Here is a 14,963-nt window from a genome sequence, read left to right as displayed (position 1 = left end):
AAGAAGCTGCATATAACGTAAGGAGAGAGACAGACAAGGAATCATTAGTATCACAGCACCGGCACAGTTACAATGTCGTGCAATTCAACGCGGAATGGAATACGAGCATTTACACTACCACAATCACCTTTCCACGTGAATTGTTCAGGAAAAAGTGGAGTCAAATGTGCGAGAGATCTATTGACGACAAGACTTGCCCATCACTTTGTGCACTAAAATGTAGACGTGTGTTGAGAAATATGAACCAGGCGGCTAAGTTACATGTAGAGCTGCAAGATAAGTGCTGGTGCTGTTGCCACTTACATAATTTCTTGTTGGACACTAAGAAATGGGGTGCAGTTTGCTACAAACTTCTTCCTTCTCCATTCTATCACTTCGAGTGAAAAGTGCTATTCTTAGTTGTCTGTATGTGAAACACATGCTTCCTCGCAAAAAGGAAAAAATGTAATGTTTTAAAAAATTACATGTATGTATTTTTTTCCCTACACATGGCTGCGACGTGAACATATAATATCTTTGATAATAACTCAACATTTACAGTATTCGATTCCTTTACTTTTCACATATTATCATACGCTTTGTTTAAAATCATTTCGTTTTAGTTTACTCACACCGAAGAAATCTGTGCTGTATTACCTTTGGTTCTCCAAACTACCATTCTTGGTGAACTAACTTCGCATAAATCACAGAACACATTCGGAATGAAACGTTGCAAATGTGAAAGCTTCATTTGCTAAGCGCTAGAAACAAACTCTAAAGGATATGACGTTCAAAAGTTTCACAGTTCAACGTTACTTCAAATGGATCAGTGTGGTACATGATCTGGTGGGATAGCACAGTCACACAAAACTCACACAGTTCAAATAAGGCCATCTGATGAAAAATCTATCTAGCGCCTATACCAAAATAAAAATGACCGAGGCACGTACATTCAAATTTTAGTTGCTGATTTTACTGTAATAATATACGAAATAAAAGATTTTCCAAATGGATACATTTCAAATTGATCTACCGATGTTTTCACAGATTAAGTGGCAGTTCCATGATTTATACTTACGTATGCCTCCCAACAATATTAACAGCCTTTACAGCGTTGCTGTTAGTAAACAGACCCTTGTCTGTACTTGTTTAATCGTTTAGTGTCCCATTTAATGCAATCTTTCAATTACGTCACCATATGACGCGTATTGGCCTCAAGACTGATAGGAAACGAAGATCTCAGAACAACAGTGGCCCATGATGATCATTATTAGTTTATAGAGAAGCAAGAGGGTGATGGGAGAGAAACGAATAATAGTAATAATAATAGCATTAATGGAAAAAAGGAAAGAGAAATACATGCTAGCAAAGGAATACAGACAGAAAGCAAGAAAATGTTGTTAATCAAAGACCTACAGTAAGGAATGATCGTATATTGACTATACTCGAATAAATTCAAATATCTAAGCAAATGATTAGTTTTCCTGCTCTCTGCCGGCAACAAATCTCTTAACAACTGTAGAAGTTCACTAGGAGAAAGAGTAAAGTGCTAAGACAAAAGAAATATTTTGCGATATAAGTAAGAAGTTTTACGATGCTGTGTTAAATAAATTTGCTACTGACATTGATGAAGCTGCTTCAGTTATTTATAAAAACCTTTAATAATGAAGAAATGAATAATCACGTTGATACATAGCTATTGCACTCAGTGAGAGTATGATTTGTTATGCTTAACGATAGTGAACTAATTATATGTTTGAAATCTGGAGCACTTGATTAGGCAAGGCTTTACGATCAAGTAACATACGATCCAGCACAGCCTGGATTCCAGCGCTTGAGCTTGTGAAAACTCTACGCAGGACACTCCGGGATCCCACAAGAAATAGAAGTGGAGACCGAGAGAATAGCCGTAAGACAAGGTGTCGGACATTAGAGAACAGATCTGACACACCGCAGATCATAACTCGACTTCAGAAGACGGCCAGGCCGGGCGCGGACGGCGGAGGGAATACCGGCAACGAGAGAGGGACAATGTAGCTGCGTCTGGCGGGCGCGGACCTTGGGTTTAGCCTGTGAAACCACAGGGCACTTAGGATGTCCCTTAGGTTAAGAGTCGCTCGCTCGCGGGCGCGGACCTCAGTCCGAACACACGGCGCGGCGCGGACCGCTTAGGGACCGCACAGCACGAAGCAGAAGTAGAAACTATAGTAACAGTCATGAGATAGAGTACCCAACATCTTAGATCGGGTCTGACATACCGTTGAGGACGGCGAAAACGGGCGCCGACGGCAGTCCAACATCCGCGACTGGATGCGTCCATTGAAACCGAGTCTGGCGGGCGCGGACCGATTAGGGAACACCCAGCTCCTCTCAGGCATAAATACTGAACTCGATCGACCCACGGACCAAAAGGACGAAGGGACGCTGAGATGTGCAGCCGCGAGAAGGACGTACCTGCGCTTGCTAGCGACGCGAAGGGTGTGGCAGATCGCCGTCCGGCCGCGCTTGCGCCGTCGGCGGCCCCATCTGGCCCCCCACTTATGACGACCAGTGCTATGGCTATGGATTTGATGGACACAGCTCCAGAAACTTTGAAGACAGCGCTGTCTGCTCCGCTCCCCGATTCTGAAGATGAGAGCTCCACCGCCCCTCAGCCTCGCGGACGAAGCGGGAAACAGAAGAGGAGGGCAACAGCCACGACGTTCGCTGTTCGCAGCTCGCCGATCGAGAAGAGGGCCAAGCACGATTTCGCCCCTGGCGCTGATGGTTTTGTCCCGGCCAGGCGCACTGCAAGACGCATGCAGTCATCGATGACGCTTCCAACTGCCGTCGCCAACTCATTCGACGCGCTTGCTGACGCGCCGGACCGGCTGCCGCGCGATCCTGCGCCGAAGAAAGACTCCCATCTTCCGCCGGTGGTCCTCCAGTTTCGGCCGCCCTATGTGGAACTGCAGAAATTGTTGCGCAGCTGGACAACGGCCGTGTATACCGTGAAGCCTGCCGGACGAGACCTGTACAGAGTCACACTCCGCACTGCTGACGACTATCGCCGGGCCACTCAGGAGGTGCACTGAGCATGGTATCCCGTTCTATACCCACGCTTCCACACCTGACAAGGTCTTGAAGATTGTAATCCGGGACCTCCCATTCAACATGGAAGCCGATCACCTGCATCGTGAACTCGCTGACCTGGGCTTCTACATACGGGCAGTCGTGAAGATGAAGTCGCCTAAATCACGCGATGATATGGCGCTCTTCCTGATCGTCTGCTCCAACACCGTGGAAAACCGCAAACTCTACCAATTGACGCGGGTCGCCGATTCAGACTGAAAATCTTCGCTCCAGGAGAGGCCCTGTGCAGTGCTTTCGCTGCCAGGGGATCAACCACGTCGCGCGCCACTACTCTATGCCGGACAGATGTGTTAAATGCGCCGGCGCCCACGCAGGAAGTGCGTGCCACCGTCCGCCCACCGAGAAGCCGACATGTGCACTCTGTGGCGGTGCTCACGTGGGTGTGAGGTGTGGAAGCGTTCCATCGCTCGCCAACGTGGCCAAACACCAGCGCCGCGCCCGAAGAAGCCAGCAACGAGACGGCCCGGCGTCTCTTTCGCGGCGGCAACGTCAGGGGCGCCCTCCGCCGTCCCGGCTGCGTTGGCTGCTCCTGCTCCTGCCGCGTCCGAGGCCGTGCCGACACCTGAGGCTCCTGCGCCTCCACCACAGCTACTAGTGGCGGACCCTGGTACTGCCTCTCCCGGGACGTCGGCCGGACTGCGCCCCGCCAATCGCCGGCGCGGGGGTCAGCGCCCCGTGGGTACCCAGCGCTCAGCACCGTCAGTCGAGCAGCCCCAGGTGGACTCTCATGCGAGTCAGCCACGTCACCCCCTTCCAGCGACGGGGCCGCGCCGGCTGCCTCCACCGCTGACCTGGCCAACCTAGTCGCGCAGCTCACTGCCTTGGTAACCAGTGCTACGAAGTTTATTGAAGTCCTGTCGCAGCAACTCACCGCTGCAGTGCCGATGGCCTCTCCGGCCCCTACCGCTGTCAACACTCACCAGCTGCACCATGGGCAGCGTTAGAGGGCTCACGGTCGTGCGTGGTATGCCAACGGCGTCCGCACTCAAGCTGTAAACTTAGCCAATTTCTTCGAGATGAAGCCGTCGACGTCTGCCTTATCAACGAAACCCACCTGAAGCCTGGGGTCGACGTCAGGGCGGCCAACTACTCCAGCTATCGCACCGATCGATTGACGGCGGGTGGTGGGACAGCCGTTTACGTCCGCAATGGCATTCGTCATCACGTGATACAGCTTCCACCACTGGCAACCCTGGAGGCCACTGGTGTCGTTGTTCACACCTCGGCGCGCGCCATCACGTTCGTCGCTGCCTGTCGACCGCCGTCTCGTCCACTGTACCCTGGTGACATTGATGCTGTGCTCCCCTTGAGGGGGAAGGTGTTCATCGCCGGGGACTTCAATAGTAAACATGTCTCCTGGAACTCCAGGATCACCGATGCTGCTGGCCGCTGCCTGCTCCGGGTAGCGGAACGCCACCATGCGCTTGTGGTGGGGCCGTACGACCCGACAATCTTCCTTGCCCGTGGCCTCCCGGATATAATCGACATCGCGGTCGTCAAGGGCACCCCTCATCAGATCCCCGCGCCGCCCCCTGCAGATGCTGAAGCGGACGCAGCACTTCTGCACTTTGCGGCAACCACGATTGACGCTGCCACTATAGCAACGCCGCCCCGACCTCGCACTCCGCCTAACTACTCCCGCCAGCTGCCGCCAGACATCCTTGCGGCCATCACTGAGAAGAACCGGGTCTAACGGGAGTGGCAGAGGACGCGAAATGCCGCCACCAAGCGCCTCCTCAACAGGATGCGGCGGGACATCCGGGTCGCCATTGACAACCATCGCAATCGTGACTGGATTAACAAGGTCGCCACCCTCTGTCTTGACGACGGCACGGCCTGGCAGACGACGAAGCGTTTCCTACACCGCACGCAACGTATCCCTCCGCTGCTGCTCAATGGTCAGGCTGTCTGCGAACCAGCTGCGAAGGCTGATGCCCTCGCAGACGTCTTTGAGGCTGCGTTTACGCCGATCGAAGACCTGACCGACGCTGTCCACGACGACCTGGTTGCTGACCGGCTCCCACGCTACTTGGAGGCACGCGATGACGATTACGTCATTCAAAAGACGACGGCGGAGGAGGTGTCGTCCATCCTGCGTGCCCTGAACCCCAGGAAAGCTATGGGCCCAGACGAGGTTTCCAACGCCCTACTCCAAAAGTTGCCGCCGGTGGCTGTCACTCATCTCGCCGACGTCTTTAATGTAATCCTCCGGTCCTGCAGTTTTCCTCAGTCCTGGAAGCATGCAGAGATCTTGGCGATTCCGAAGATGGGGAAGGTTCTGCGTCAGCTCACGAACTACAGACCTATTAGTTTACTGCCGGCCGTCTCCAAGGTCTTTGAAAGGGTGTACATCAGGCGGCTGCAGCGCCACGTTGACGAGGAATGCCTCCTGCCCGAAGAACAGTTGGGCTTTCGCAGGAGCCACTCGGCAGTTCACCAACATCTACAGTTAGTGGAAGATGCGTTCGTCGCCCTCGAGCAGCGCGAGTTCTTCGGCGCGGTGTTCCTGGACGTGTCGCGTGCTTCGACAGTGTGTGGCACCGCGGCCTCTTGTTCAAACTTTTTGAACTTGGGGTCCCGACGTCGCACGTCCGTCTCATCCATTCCTATCTTGCCGATAGGACCTTCCATGTGCGGGCCGCGCATGGCTTGTCCTCTGTCCGCCGCATCAACGCCGGTGTGCCACAGAGCTCGGTCTTGGGACCACTCCTGTATTCGCTGTACATTTCTGATGCGCCGAAGATCGACAGTGTGCGGCTCGCCCTGTACGCGGATGACACGGCTCTATATACGAGGAGCCTCAATGTCGCCGTCATGCGCCGCGGTCTGCAGCTCGCCGTTGACACCCTGGCAGCCTGGGCCGTCAAGTGGCGTCTACAATTCAATAGGGCCAAGACGCATTTCCTGATCGTCACCAGGCGACTCGTTCCTGCAGGTCTGCAACCGCTCACCGTCGGTGGCAGCCCTGTCCCGTGGCGTCCCACGGTGCATTACCTCGGCGTCACCATCGACCGCCGACTCACGTGGGTTTCGCACATCCATGAAGTGAAGGCCAAAGTGCGGAACCGGCTCCGCATCCTGTACCCGGTGTTGAACCCCGGCTCCCGACTACCACCGCGGCTGGGCATTACTCTCTACAAGGCGCTGCTCCGCCCTGTACTCCAATACGCCGCCGTCGTCTGGGGGAACGCCGCCGACACGAACCTGAAGAAGCTGGAGACACTGCAGAATCGCATCCTTCGGCTGGCCTTGCATCTGCCTTACGATTTCCCCACTGCTCATCTTCAAGACATCGCGGAAGTACCTCTGCTCCGTGACCTCTTCCAGGCGGCCGCCCGCACATTTTACGAACGCGCTGGCCGGTCACACAACGCCCAAATCCGGACGCTGGGCCGCAAACTGCCGCGCAGCGTCACCACCCGCTGGCCACACCTTCTCGCTGCAGAACTGTGCTGAGGAGACACCGAAGAAGACAATCTACATGTAAAGACGCTTTACATCGGCATGCATGGGACGCAAAGCACTAACTGCTGCGAACTCCATCACACATCGGAGGACAAGTTATCCCGGTAAAGATCCACGCGAGACGAGACCCAAGGACCAGTCTCAGATAGCACCTGAAGAAGACAGCGAGGCACGCTGTTGAAATATCGTGCGAGAACGATGCGAACATCCGGCTGGATTCCCAACATCCAAGATGTCAACAGATGGCCGGGAAAGCATGAAGAATTACTAAAAGTTGTTTATTGGTACTTACGAATCGTCGTAGCCTTCGTCATCGTCGAGAAAGCCTGCATTTTGACGAAAACGTCGCATGATCTGCCTGTGAGTCTCCAGTAAAGTCATTGGACGATCACCCTCAGCACAACTGCAACGTTTGAAAAAATAACATATATTTTCTGCACAAGACTCGTTTCTTCTTTTGACAATCAAGAATATTTACAGCTAGAAAGCGATGTACGTCATATTGTAAACAATTCAGTGATTAGAGAATAACAAGGAGTACTATGCAAGAGATCTACATCTACATCTACATCTACATCCATACTCCGCAAGCCACCTGACAGTGCGTGGCGGAGGGTACCCTGAGTACCACTATCGGTTCTCCCTCCTATTCCAGTGTCGTATTGTTCGTGGAAAGAAGGATTGTCGGTATGCTTCTGTGTGGGCTCTAATCTCTCTGATTTTATCCTCATGGTGTCTTCGCGAGATATACGTAGGAGGAAGCAATATACTGCTTGACTCTTCGGGGAGAGTATGTTCCCGAAACTTTAACAATAGCCCGTACCGAGCTACTGAGCATCTCTCCTGCAGAGTCTTCCACTGAAGTTTATCTATCATCTCCGTAACGTTTTCGCGATTGCTAAATGATCCTGTAACGAAGCGCGCTGCTCTCCGTTGGATCTTCTCTATCTCTTCTATCAACCCTATCTGGTATGGATCCCACACTGCTGAGCAGTATTCAAGCGTACTGTAACCTACTTCTTTTGTTTTCTGATTGCATTTCCTTAGGATTCTTCCAATGATTCTCAGTCTGGCATCTGCTTTACCGACGATCAACTATATACACTCCTGGAAATTGAAATAAGAACACCGTGAATTCATTGTCCCAGGAAGGGGAAACTTTATTGACACATTCCTGGGGTCAGATACATCACATGATCACACTGACAGAACCACAGGCACATAGACACAGGCAACAGAGCATGCACAATGTCGGCACTAGTACAGTGTATATCCACCTTTCGCAGCAATGCAGGCTGCTATTCTCCCATGGAGACGATCGTAGAGATGCTGGATGTAGTCCTGGGGAACGGCTTGCCATGCCATTTCCACCTGGCGCCTCAGTTGGACCAGCGTTCGTGCTGGACGTGCAGACCGCGTGAGACGACGCTTCATCCAGTCCCAAACATGCTCAATGGGGGACAGATCCGGAGATCTTGCTGGCCAGGGTAGTTGACTTACACCTTCTAGAGCACGTTGGGTGGCACGGGATACATACGGACGTGCATTGTCCTGTTGGAACAGCAAGTTCCCTTGCCGGTCTAGGAATGGTAGAACGATGGGTTCGATGACGGTTTGGATGTGCCGTGCACTATTCAGTGTCCCCTCGACGATCACCAGAGGTGTACGGCCAGTGTAGGAGATCGCTCCCCACACCATGATGCCGGGTGTTGGCCCTGTGTGCCTCAGTCGCATGCAGTCCTGATTGTGGCGCTCACCTGCACGGCGCCAAACACGCATACGACCATCATTGGCACCAAGGCAGAAGCGACTCTCATCGCTGAAGACGACACGTCTCCATTCGTCCCTCCATTCACGCCTGTCGCGACACCACACCTCGCCGATACCCCAGGAGCAACAGTGTCCCTAATTTGCTGGGAAGTGGCGGTGCGGTCCCCTACGGCACTGCGTAGGATCCTACGGTCTTGGCGTGCATCCGTGCGTCGCTGCGGTCCAGTCCCAGGTCGACGGGCACGTGCACCTTCCGCCGACCACTGGCGACAACATCGATGTACTGTGGAGACCTCACGCCCCACATGTTGAGCAATTCGGCGGTACGTCCACCCGGCCTCCCACATGCCCACTATACGCCCTCGCTCAAAGTCCGTCAACTGCACATACGGTTCACGTCCACGCTGTCGCGGCATGCTACCAGTGTTAAAGACTGCTATGGAGCTCCGTATGCCACGGAAAACTGGCTGACACTGACGGCGGCGGTGCACAAATCCTGCGCAGCTAGAGCCATTCGACGGCCAACACCGCGGTTCCTGGTGTGTCCGCTGTGCCATGCGTGTGATCATTGCTTGTACAGCCCTCTCGCAGTGTCCGGAGCAAGTATGGTGGGTCTGACACACCGGTGTCAATGTGTTCTTTTTTCCATTTCCAGGAGTGTATGATCATTCCGTTTCAAATCACTCCTAATGCGTACTCCCAGATAATTTATGGAATTAATTGCTTCCAGTTGCTGACCTCGTGTTTTGTAGCTAAATGATAAGGGATCTATCTTTCTATGTATTCGCAGCACATTACACTTGTCTACATTGAGATTCAATTGCCACTCCCTGCACCATGCGTCAATTCGCTGCAGATCCTCCTGGATTTCAGTACAATTTTCCATTGTTACAAACTCTCGATACACCACAGCATCATCTGCAAAAAGCCTCAGCGAACTTCCGATGTCTTCCACCAGGTCATTTATGTATATTGTGAATAGCAACGGTCCTATGACACTCCCCTGCGGCACACCTGAAATCACTCTTACTTCGAAAGACTTCTCTCGATTGAGAATGACATGATGCGTTCTGTTATCTAGGAACTCCTCAATCCAATTACACAATTCGTTTGATAGTCCATATGCTCTTAATTTGTTCATTAAACGACTGTGGGGAACTGTATCGAACGCCTTGCGGAAGTCAAGAAACACGGCACCTACCTGTGAACCCGTGTCTATGGCCCTCTTAGTCTCGTGGACGAATAGAGCGAGCTGGGTTTCACACGACCGTCTTTTTCTAAACCCATGCTGATCCCTACAGAGTAGAATTCTAGTCTCCAGTAAAGTCATTATACTCTACAAGTGATCGACGTTAGAGATGTAGGCCTATAGTTCTGCACATCTGTTCGACGTCCCTTCTTGAAAACGGGGATGACCTGTGCCCTTTTCGAATCGTTTGGAACGCTACGCTCTTCTAGAGACCTACGGTACACCGCTGCAAGAAGGGGGGCAAGTTCCTTCGCGTACTCTGTGTAAAATCGAACTGGTATCCCATCAGGTCCAGCGGCCTTTCTTCTTTTGAGCGATTTCAATTGTTTCTCTATTCCTCTGTCGTCTATTTCGATGTCTACCATTTTGTTATCTGTGCGACAATCTAGAGAAGGAACTACAGTACAGTCTTCCTCTGTGAAACAGCTTTGGAAAAAAAAAAAACATTTAGTATATCGGCTTTTAGTCTGTCATCCTCTGTTTCAGTATTATTTTGGTCACAGAGTGTCTGGACATTTTGTTTTGATCCACCTACTGCTTTGACATAAGACCAAAATGTTTTAGGATTTTCTGCCAAGTCAGTACATAGAACTTTACTTTCGATGCTGTTTACAGCGTGGAGAGTTACTCGATGATCTATCTGCAGTCTTCGTTTGGTAATAATAAATAATTTGGCACATCGCAGCAATAAATGGAAGATTTTATGTTTACCTTTACTGTTTTTTGCACTTCCTGTGACGGGAGTGACGAGAAAAACTCTGAAAGTGCTATAAGTCGGTTTCCCAGAAACATCAATCAATTGAAGACGGGTCAAAATAAGCGAACACGTGTCTGACTTGTCCGTAGATAATCTACCGTTTCTGACAAAACGACGGTCAAAGTTTCCCAGGTACTTTATGTGCCTTTTAGCGTGTCCATAATTTATGCGCAGCAGTCGCACATCTAGCGTAGTGGCGTAACACCTTCACGGCCAGTTTTCAAAACCCGAGTATTACTTTTAGTTAAGTCATTCTTTTATCTACACATATTCGTAGAAGATTATTACACGAATGTTTTCTAATGTATATTGGAGTAATGTTGACATTATCCGTGTACTAATAGTACGTATGGTGAATAAATTAAAAAGTAAGAAAGAAAAACAGTAAATGAATGAGAAAATTGTTTTCAGTGAAATTCCTGTATAGAATCTTTATCCGTAAGCAACAGCAAGCGCCAATTTCCGGCAAATTGAGTCGTCCTACGTCGTTTGCAGTAAAATTATTGCCAATACGTGAAATCTTTGGTAATATTCTTAATGTTTGTTTCCCGAGTGAGATTCATACGAAAAAATCTCTCTGAGGGCAAACCTGCCTATGCGCGATGCTCGTTGTATTCGTAACTTTTATGTTACGAATTTGTGTATGGTGTGTATAATTCAAGAAATGCCCCAAATCTTCTTTAATAATACACATAAGAGTAAAATATAATAAGAAATGTGAGAATGAAATATGAGAATATGATGATTTAAAAAGACTGTAAAAGTGAAATTACCGTATACACATTTATTATATAAGAAATGTATGACACTTATTGTGAACCACAGCTGTAATTTTACAATTTGAATAACGCCCTTGAATCCCCTATCTTGATAAGGAACATACCTGTAGTAGCCTTCTACGGGCATGGGTGGATAAATAGAAATAGAAACAATAATCCGGTTTCGAACATAGGGCGTAAATGTGAAAGGCCGCAACACTAACCATTGCGCCACTATTTGGTCTGCTATTACTGCCCCTTGAAAGGCATCTAAGGTATCTCGGAAATTTTGACCGTCGGCTTCTCAAAAACTGTTGCGTATCTTTGGATTCTTCTTTGACTTCTTCCACTGAGTGAAATTTCTGAGAAAAGGTGCTGTTGAATTTGCTGTGTTCTCCTAATGAGAATGTTACTGTATCATAAAATTCACCTCTTTTGACTATATTCATCTAATATCGTCAGTATACTAAAGAACCACCGGCAGTAACCTTTGGTTTTTCAGTTCTCTTCATCGTTCTGATATTGCACTGACGAAATAAGATGCAATACATGGTACTACACATCGAATGGCTTTAATTCGTCTAGCAGTTATATCGTTCCCTTAAGTAATAAAACAATGCTGCTACTGCTGTTTAAGATAGTGACACCAACTAATAAGAAATAAAACTACACGAATCAAGTCACTCTCGAATTCTCCTCGACAAAGGATCTTGATGACAAAGTAGAGCAAGGAAAGAAAAATCGAATGGAAGGTATATACGAACTAAATCACTTTGTACATAAGAACACACACGCTCTTGAGGGTACAGTGGTAATATTACTTTATTAATTTGTCCGAGGCCAATTATCAGCCATTTATCCACGGAAAAAAAAAATTAAAATGATTAACGTAAGACAAAAATCGTAAACGGGTCGCGCAATTCATCCTGTGAAAACATAAGCTGAATGGAATAACATTTGAAATACTAAGATATGTTTCACATAAATATTTATACTGACATAAATGTATTGCTACATAGTTAAAATAACTATATAGTCAATAACATATACATGTGCAACGACTCCTGATGTAGTCCCTGGTACTGACTTTTAACTATAGAGTCTTTTTGCTAGTCCGTGAAACTTTTGCAAAATCTTTATTAATAGCGGGATTGCTCTAAGTGTGCAAAATGGGAGCGGTATATGGCCAGTCTCCTTTAAGACTACACTGATATTGTGGTTCATGCATACATAAATTGTGTGGACGCAGTCACCGTTCGGAAATGGATTGATTCTACATCGGTGACGCCATTTCGCGGAACCTGAGTCGTTAAACCTTAGACACATGTTAGCCACACCACCCATTTGTAGTGCCCTACATCTGACACCAAGCTCTTCATTGGATAATGGGCAGAATGAAATAGAACAATTTCCACAAAAGAACTAAAGTATCTAAATCTACATATACAATGTACGTTCAAAATCATCCCGACATCCCTGTCAAATGCGGAACTGGTCACTAGATGTTACGAGAGCTGGACTAACCATTATAAGAGGCGTGGGGTGTCTATTGTTTTCAGTAGGGAAGCGGTAACAACAGAGTGGGTTAGCCACGAGAGGTCAGTGAGTACGAACGTCTCTGAATGTCATCTGAGTAACAGGTCAATCAGGGACATTTCAATCATCCTAAAGCTGCCACAGTCGACTGCTTGTGAAGTAGAAACGCAAAGGAAGAACCACACCTAAACGAAGATCACGCTGACGTCATGTACTGAAAGACAGAGACTGCCAAGCATTGCGTGCGATGCTTGCAAATAATCACGTGAAAACAGCGGAAGGAATAACTCGTGATTTCCAAGGTGCTATAAGCAGTCCATCTAGCGCAATGACTGTTCGTACGGAGTTAAGTGAATGGGGTACAATGGCCGAGCAGCTCTACATAAACGCCAAATTTTTGTACTCAGTGCTATGCGTCGCTTGAGCTGGTGTAGAAAGCGTGGCCATGAGACAGTGGATGAGTGACAAAGTGTGGTTTGGAGCGACAAATCACGCTATAGGACTACCCTGTGGCCATCTAATAGAAGTTGTTTGGTTTGGTGAATGCATGGAGAAGGCTGTCATTTGTAGGGTCAACAGTCAAGTATGACAATGCACCCTGTCACAAAACAGTGTCTGTGAGGCAATGGTTTGTGAACAATAACATTCTTGAAATATACTGGCCTGCAATAGCACCGACCTGAAGCCAATATACACTCCTGGAAATTGAAATAAGAACACCGTGAATTCATTGTCGCAGGAAGGGGAAACTTTATTGACACATTCCTGGGGTCAGATACATCACATGATCACACTGACAGAACCACAGGCACATAGACACAGGCAACAGAGCATGCACAATGTCGGCACTAGTACAGTGTATATCCACCTTTCGCAGCAATGCAGGCTGCTGTTCTCCCATGGAAACGATCGTAGAGATGCTGGATGTAGTCCTGCGGAATGGCTTGCCATGCCATTTCCACCTGGCGCCTCAGTTGGACCAGCGTTCGTGCTGGACGTGCAGACCGCGTAAGACGATGCTTCATCCAGTCCCAAACATGCTCAATGGGGGACAAATCCGGAGATCTTGCTGGCCACGGTAGTTGACTTACACCTTCTAGAGCACGTTGGGTGACACGGGATACATGCGGACGTGCATTGTCCTGTTGGAACAGCAAGTTCCCTTGCCGGTCTAGGAATGGGTTCGTTAGCGGTTTAGATGTACCGTGCACTATTCAGTGTCCCCTCGACGATCACCAGGGGTGTACGGCCAGTGTAGGAGATCGCTCCCCACACCATGATGCCGGGTGTTGACCCTGTGTGCCTCGGTCGTATGCAGTCCTGATTGTGGCACTCACCTGCACGGCGCCAAACACGCATACAACCATCATTGGCACCAAGGCAGATGCGACTCTCATCGCTGAAGACGACACGTCTCCATTCGTCCCTCCATTTACGCCTGTCGCGACACCACTGGTGGCGGGCTGCACGATGTTGGGGCGTGAGCGGAAGACGGCCTAACGGTGTGTGGGACCGTAGCCCAGCTTCATGGAGACGGTTGCGAATGGTCCTCGCCGATACCCCAGGAGCAACAGTGTCCCTAATTTGCTGGGAAGTGGCGGTGCGGTCCCCTACGGCACTGCGTAGGATCCTACGGTCTTGGCGTGCATCCGTGTGTCGCTGCGGTTCAGTCCCAGGGCGACGGGCACGTGCACCTTCCGCCGACCACTGGCGACAACATCGATGTACTGTGGAGACCTCACGCCCCACGTGTTGAGCAATTCGGCGGTACGTCCACCCGGCCTCCCGCATGCCCACTATACGCCCTCGCTCAAAGTCCGACAACTGCACATACGGTTCACGTCCACGCTGTCGCGGCATGCTACCAGTGTTAAAGACTGCGATGGAGCTCCGTATGCCACGGCAAACTGGCTGACACTGACGGCGGCGGTTCACAAATGCTGCGCAGCTAGCGCCATTCGACGGCCAACACCGCGGTTCCTGGTGTGTCCGCTGTGCCGTGCGTGTGATCATTGCTTGTACAGCCCTCTCGCAGTGTCCGGAGCAAGTATGGTGGGTCTGACACACCGGTGTCAATGTGTTCTTTTTTCCATTTCCAGGAGTGTAGCAGCAATGGGATGAGTTATAACGTCGATTTCGTCCAAGGAGGTCGCTTTTGAGGAAAAATTGGCTACTAATTGCTAAACAGACGCTCAGACACTCCATAGAAAGTCTCCCCAGCAGAGTGCATGGCGTCATCAAGGCGAAGGAGAATTAGACCCTATATGAATGCTCAATGATTTGTGTCCGGGTGTTCTTGATCAAGCAGTGCATATTC

At 49.6% G+C, this 14,963-nt stretch overlaps 1 protein-coding gene across 1 annotated transcript; it reads left to right on the top strand.

Moving 5' to 3' along the window:
• Positions 1–3,405: 3,405 nt before the first annotated feature.
• On the top strand, positions 3,406–3,915 carry LOC126298130 (translation initiation factor IF-2-like). Its single transcript, XM_049989447.1, has one exon. The coding sequence runs from the start codon at positions 3,406–3,408 to the stop codon at positions 3,913–3,915; it is 510 nt and encodes a 169-aa protein (XP_049845404.1).
• The last annotated feature ends 11,048 nt before the right edge of the window (positions 3,916–14,963 follow it).

This window comes from Schistocerca gregaria, chromosome X, assembly GCF_023897955.1.
Source record: "Schistocerca gregaria isolate iqSchGreg1 chromosome X, iqSchGreg1.2, whole genome shotgun sequence".
Taxonomy (NCBI): Eukaryota; Metazoa; Arthropoda; class Insecta; order Orthoptera; family Acrididae; genus Schistocerca; species Schistocerca gregaria.
Note: the sequence above shows the minus strand (reverse complement) of the source record. Positions and strands in the feature narration are given on the sequence as shown.

What these genes read in the sequence shown, in the direction of transcription:
- LOC126298130 (XM_049989447.1), top strand. Translation starts at nt 3,406, where the DNA reads ATGCGCCGGCGCCCACGCAGGAAGTGCGTGCCACCGTCCGCCCACCGA.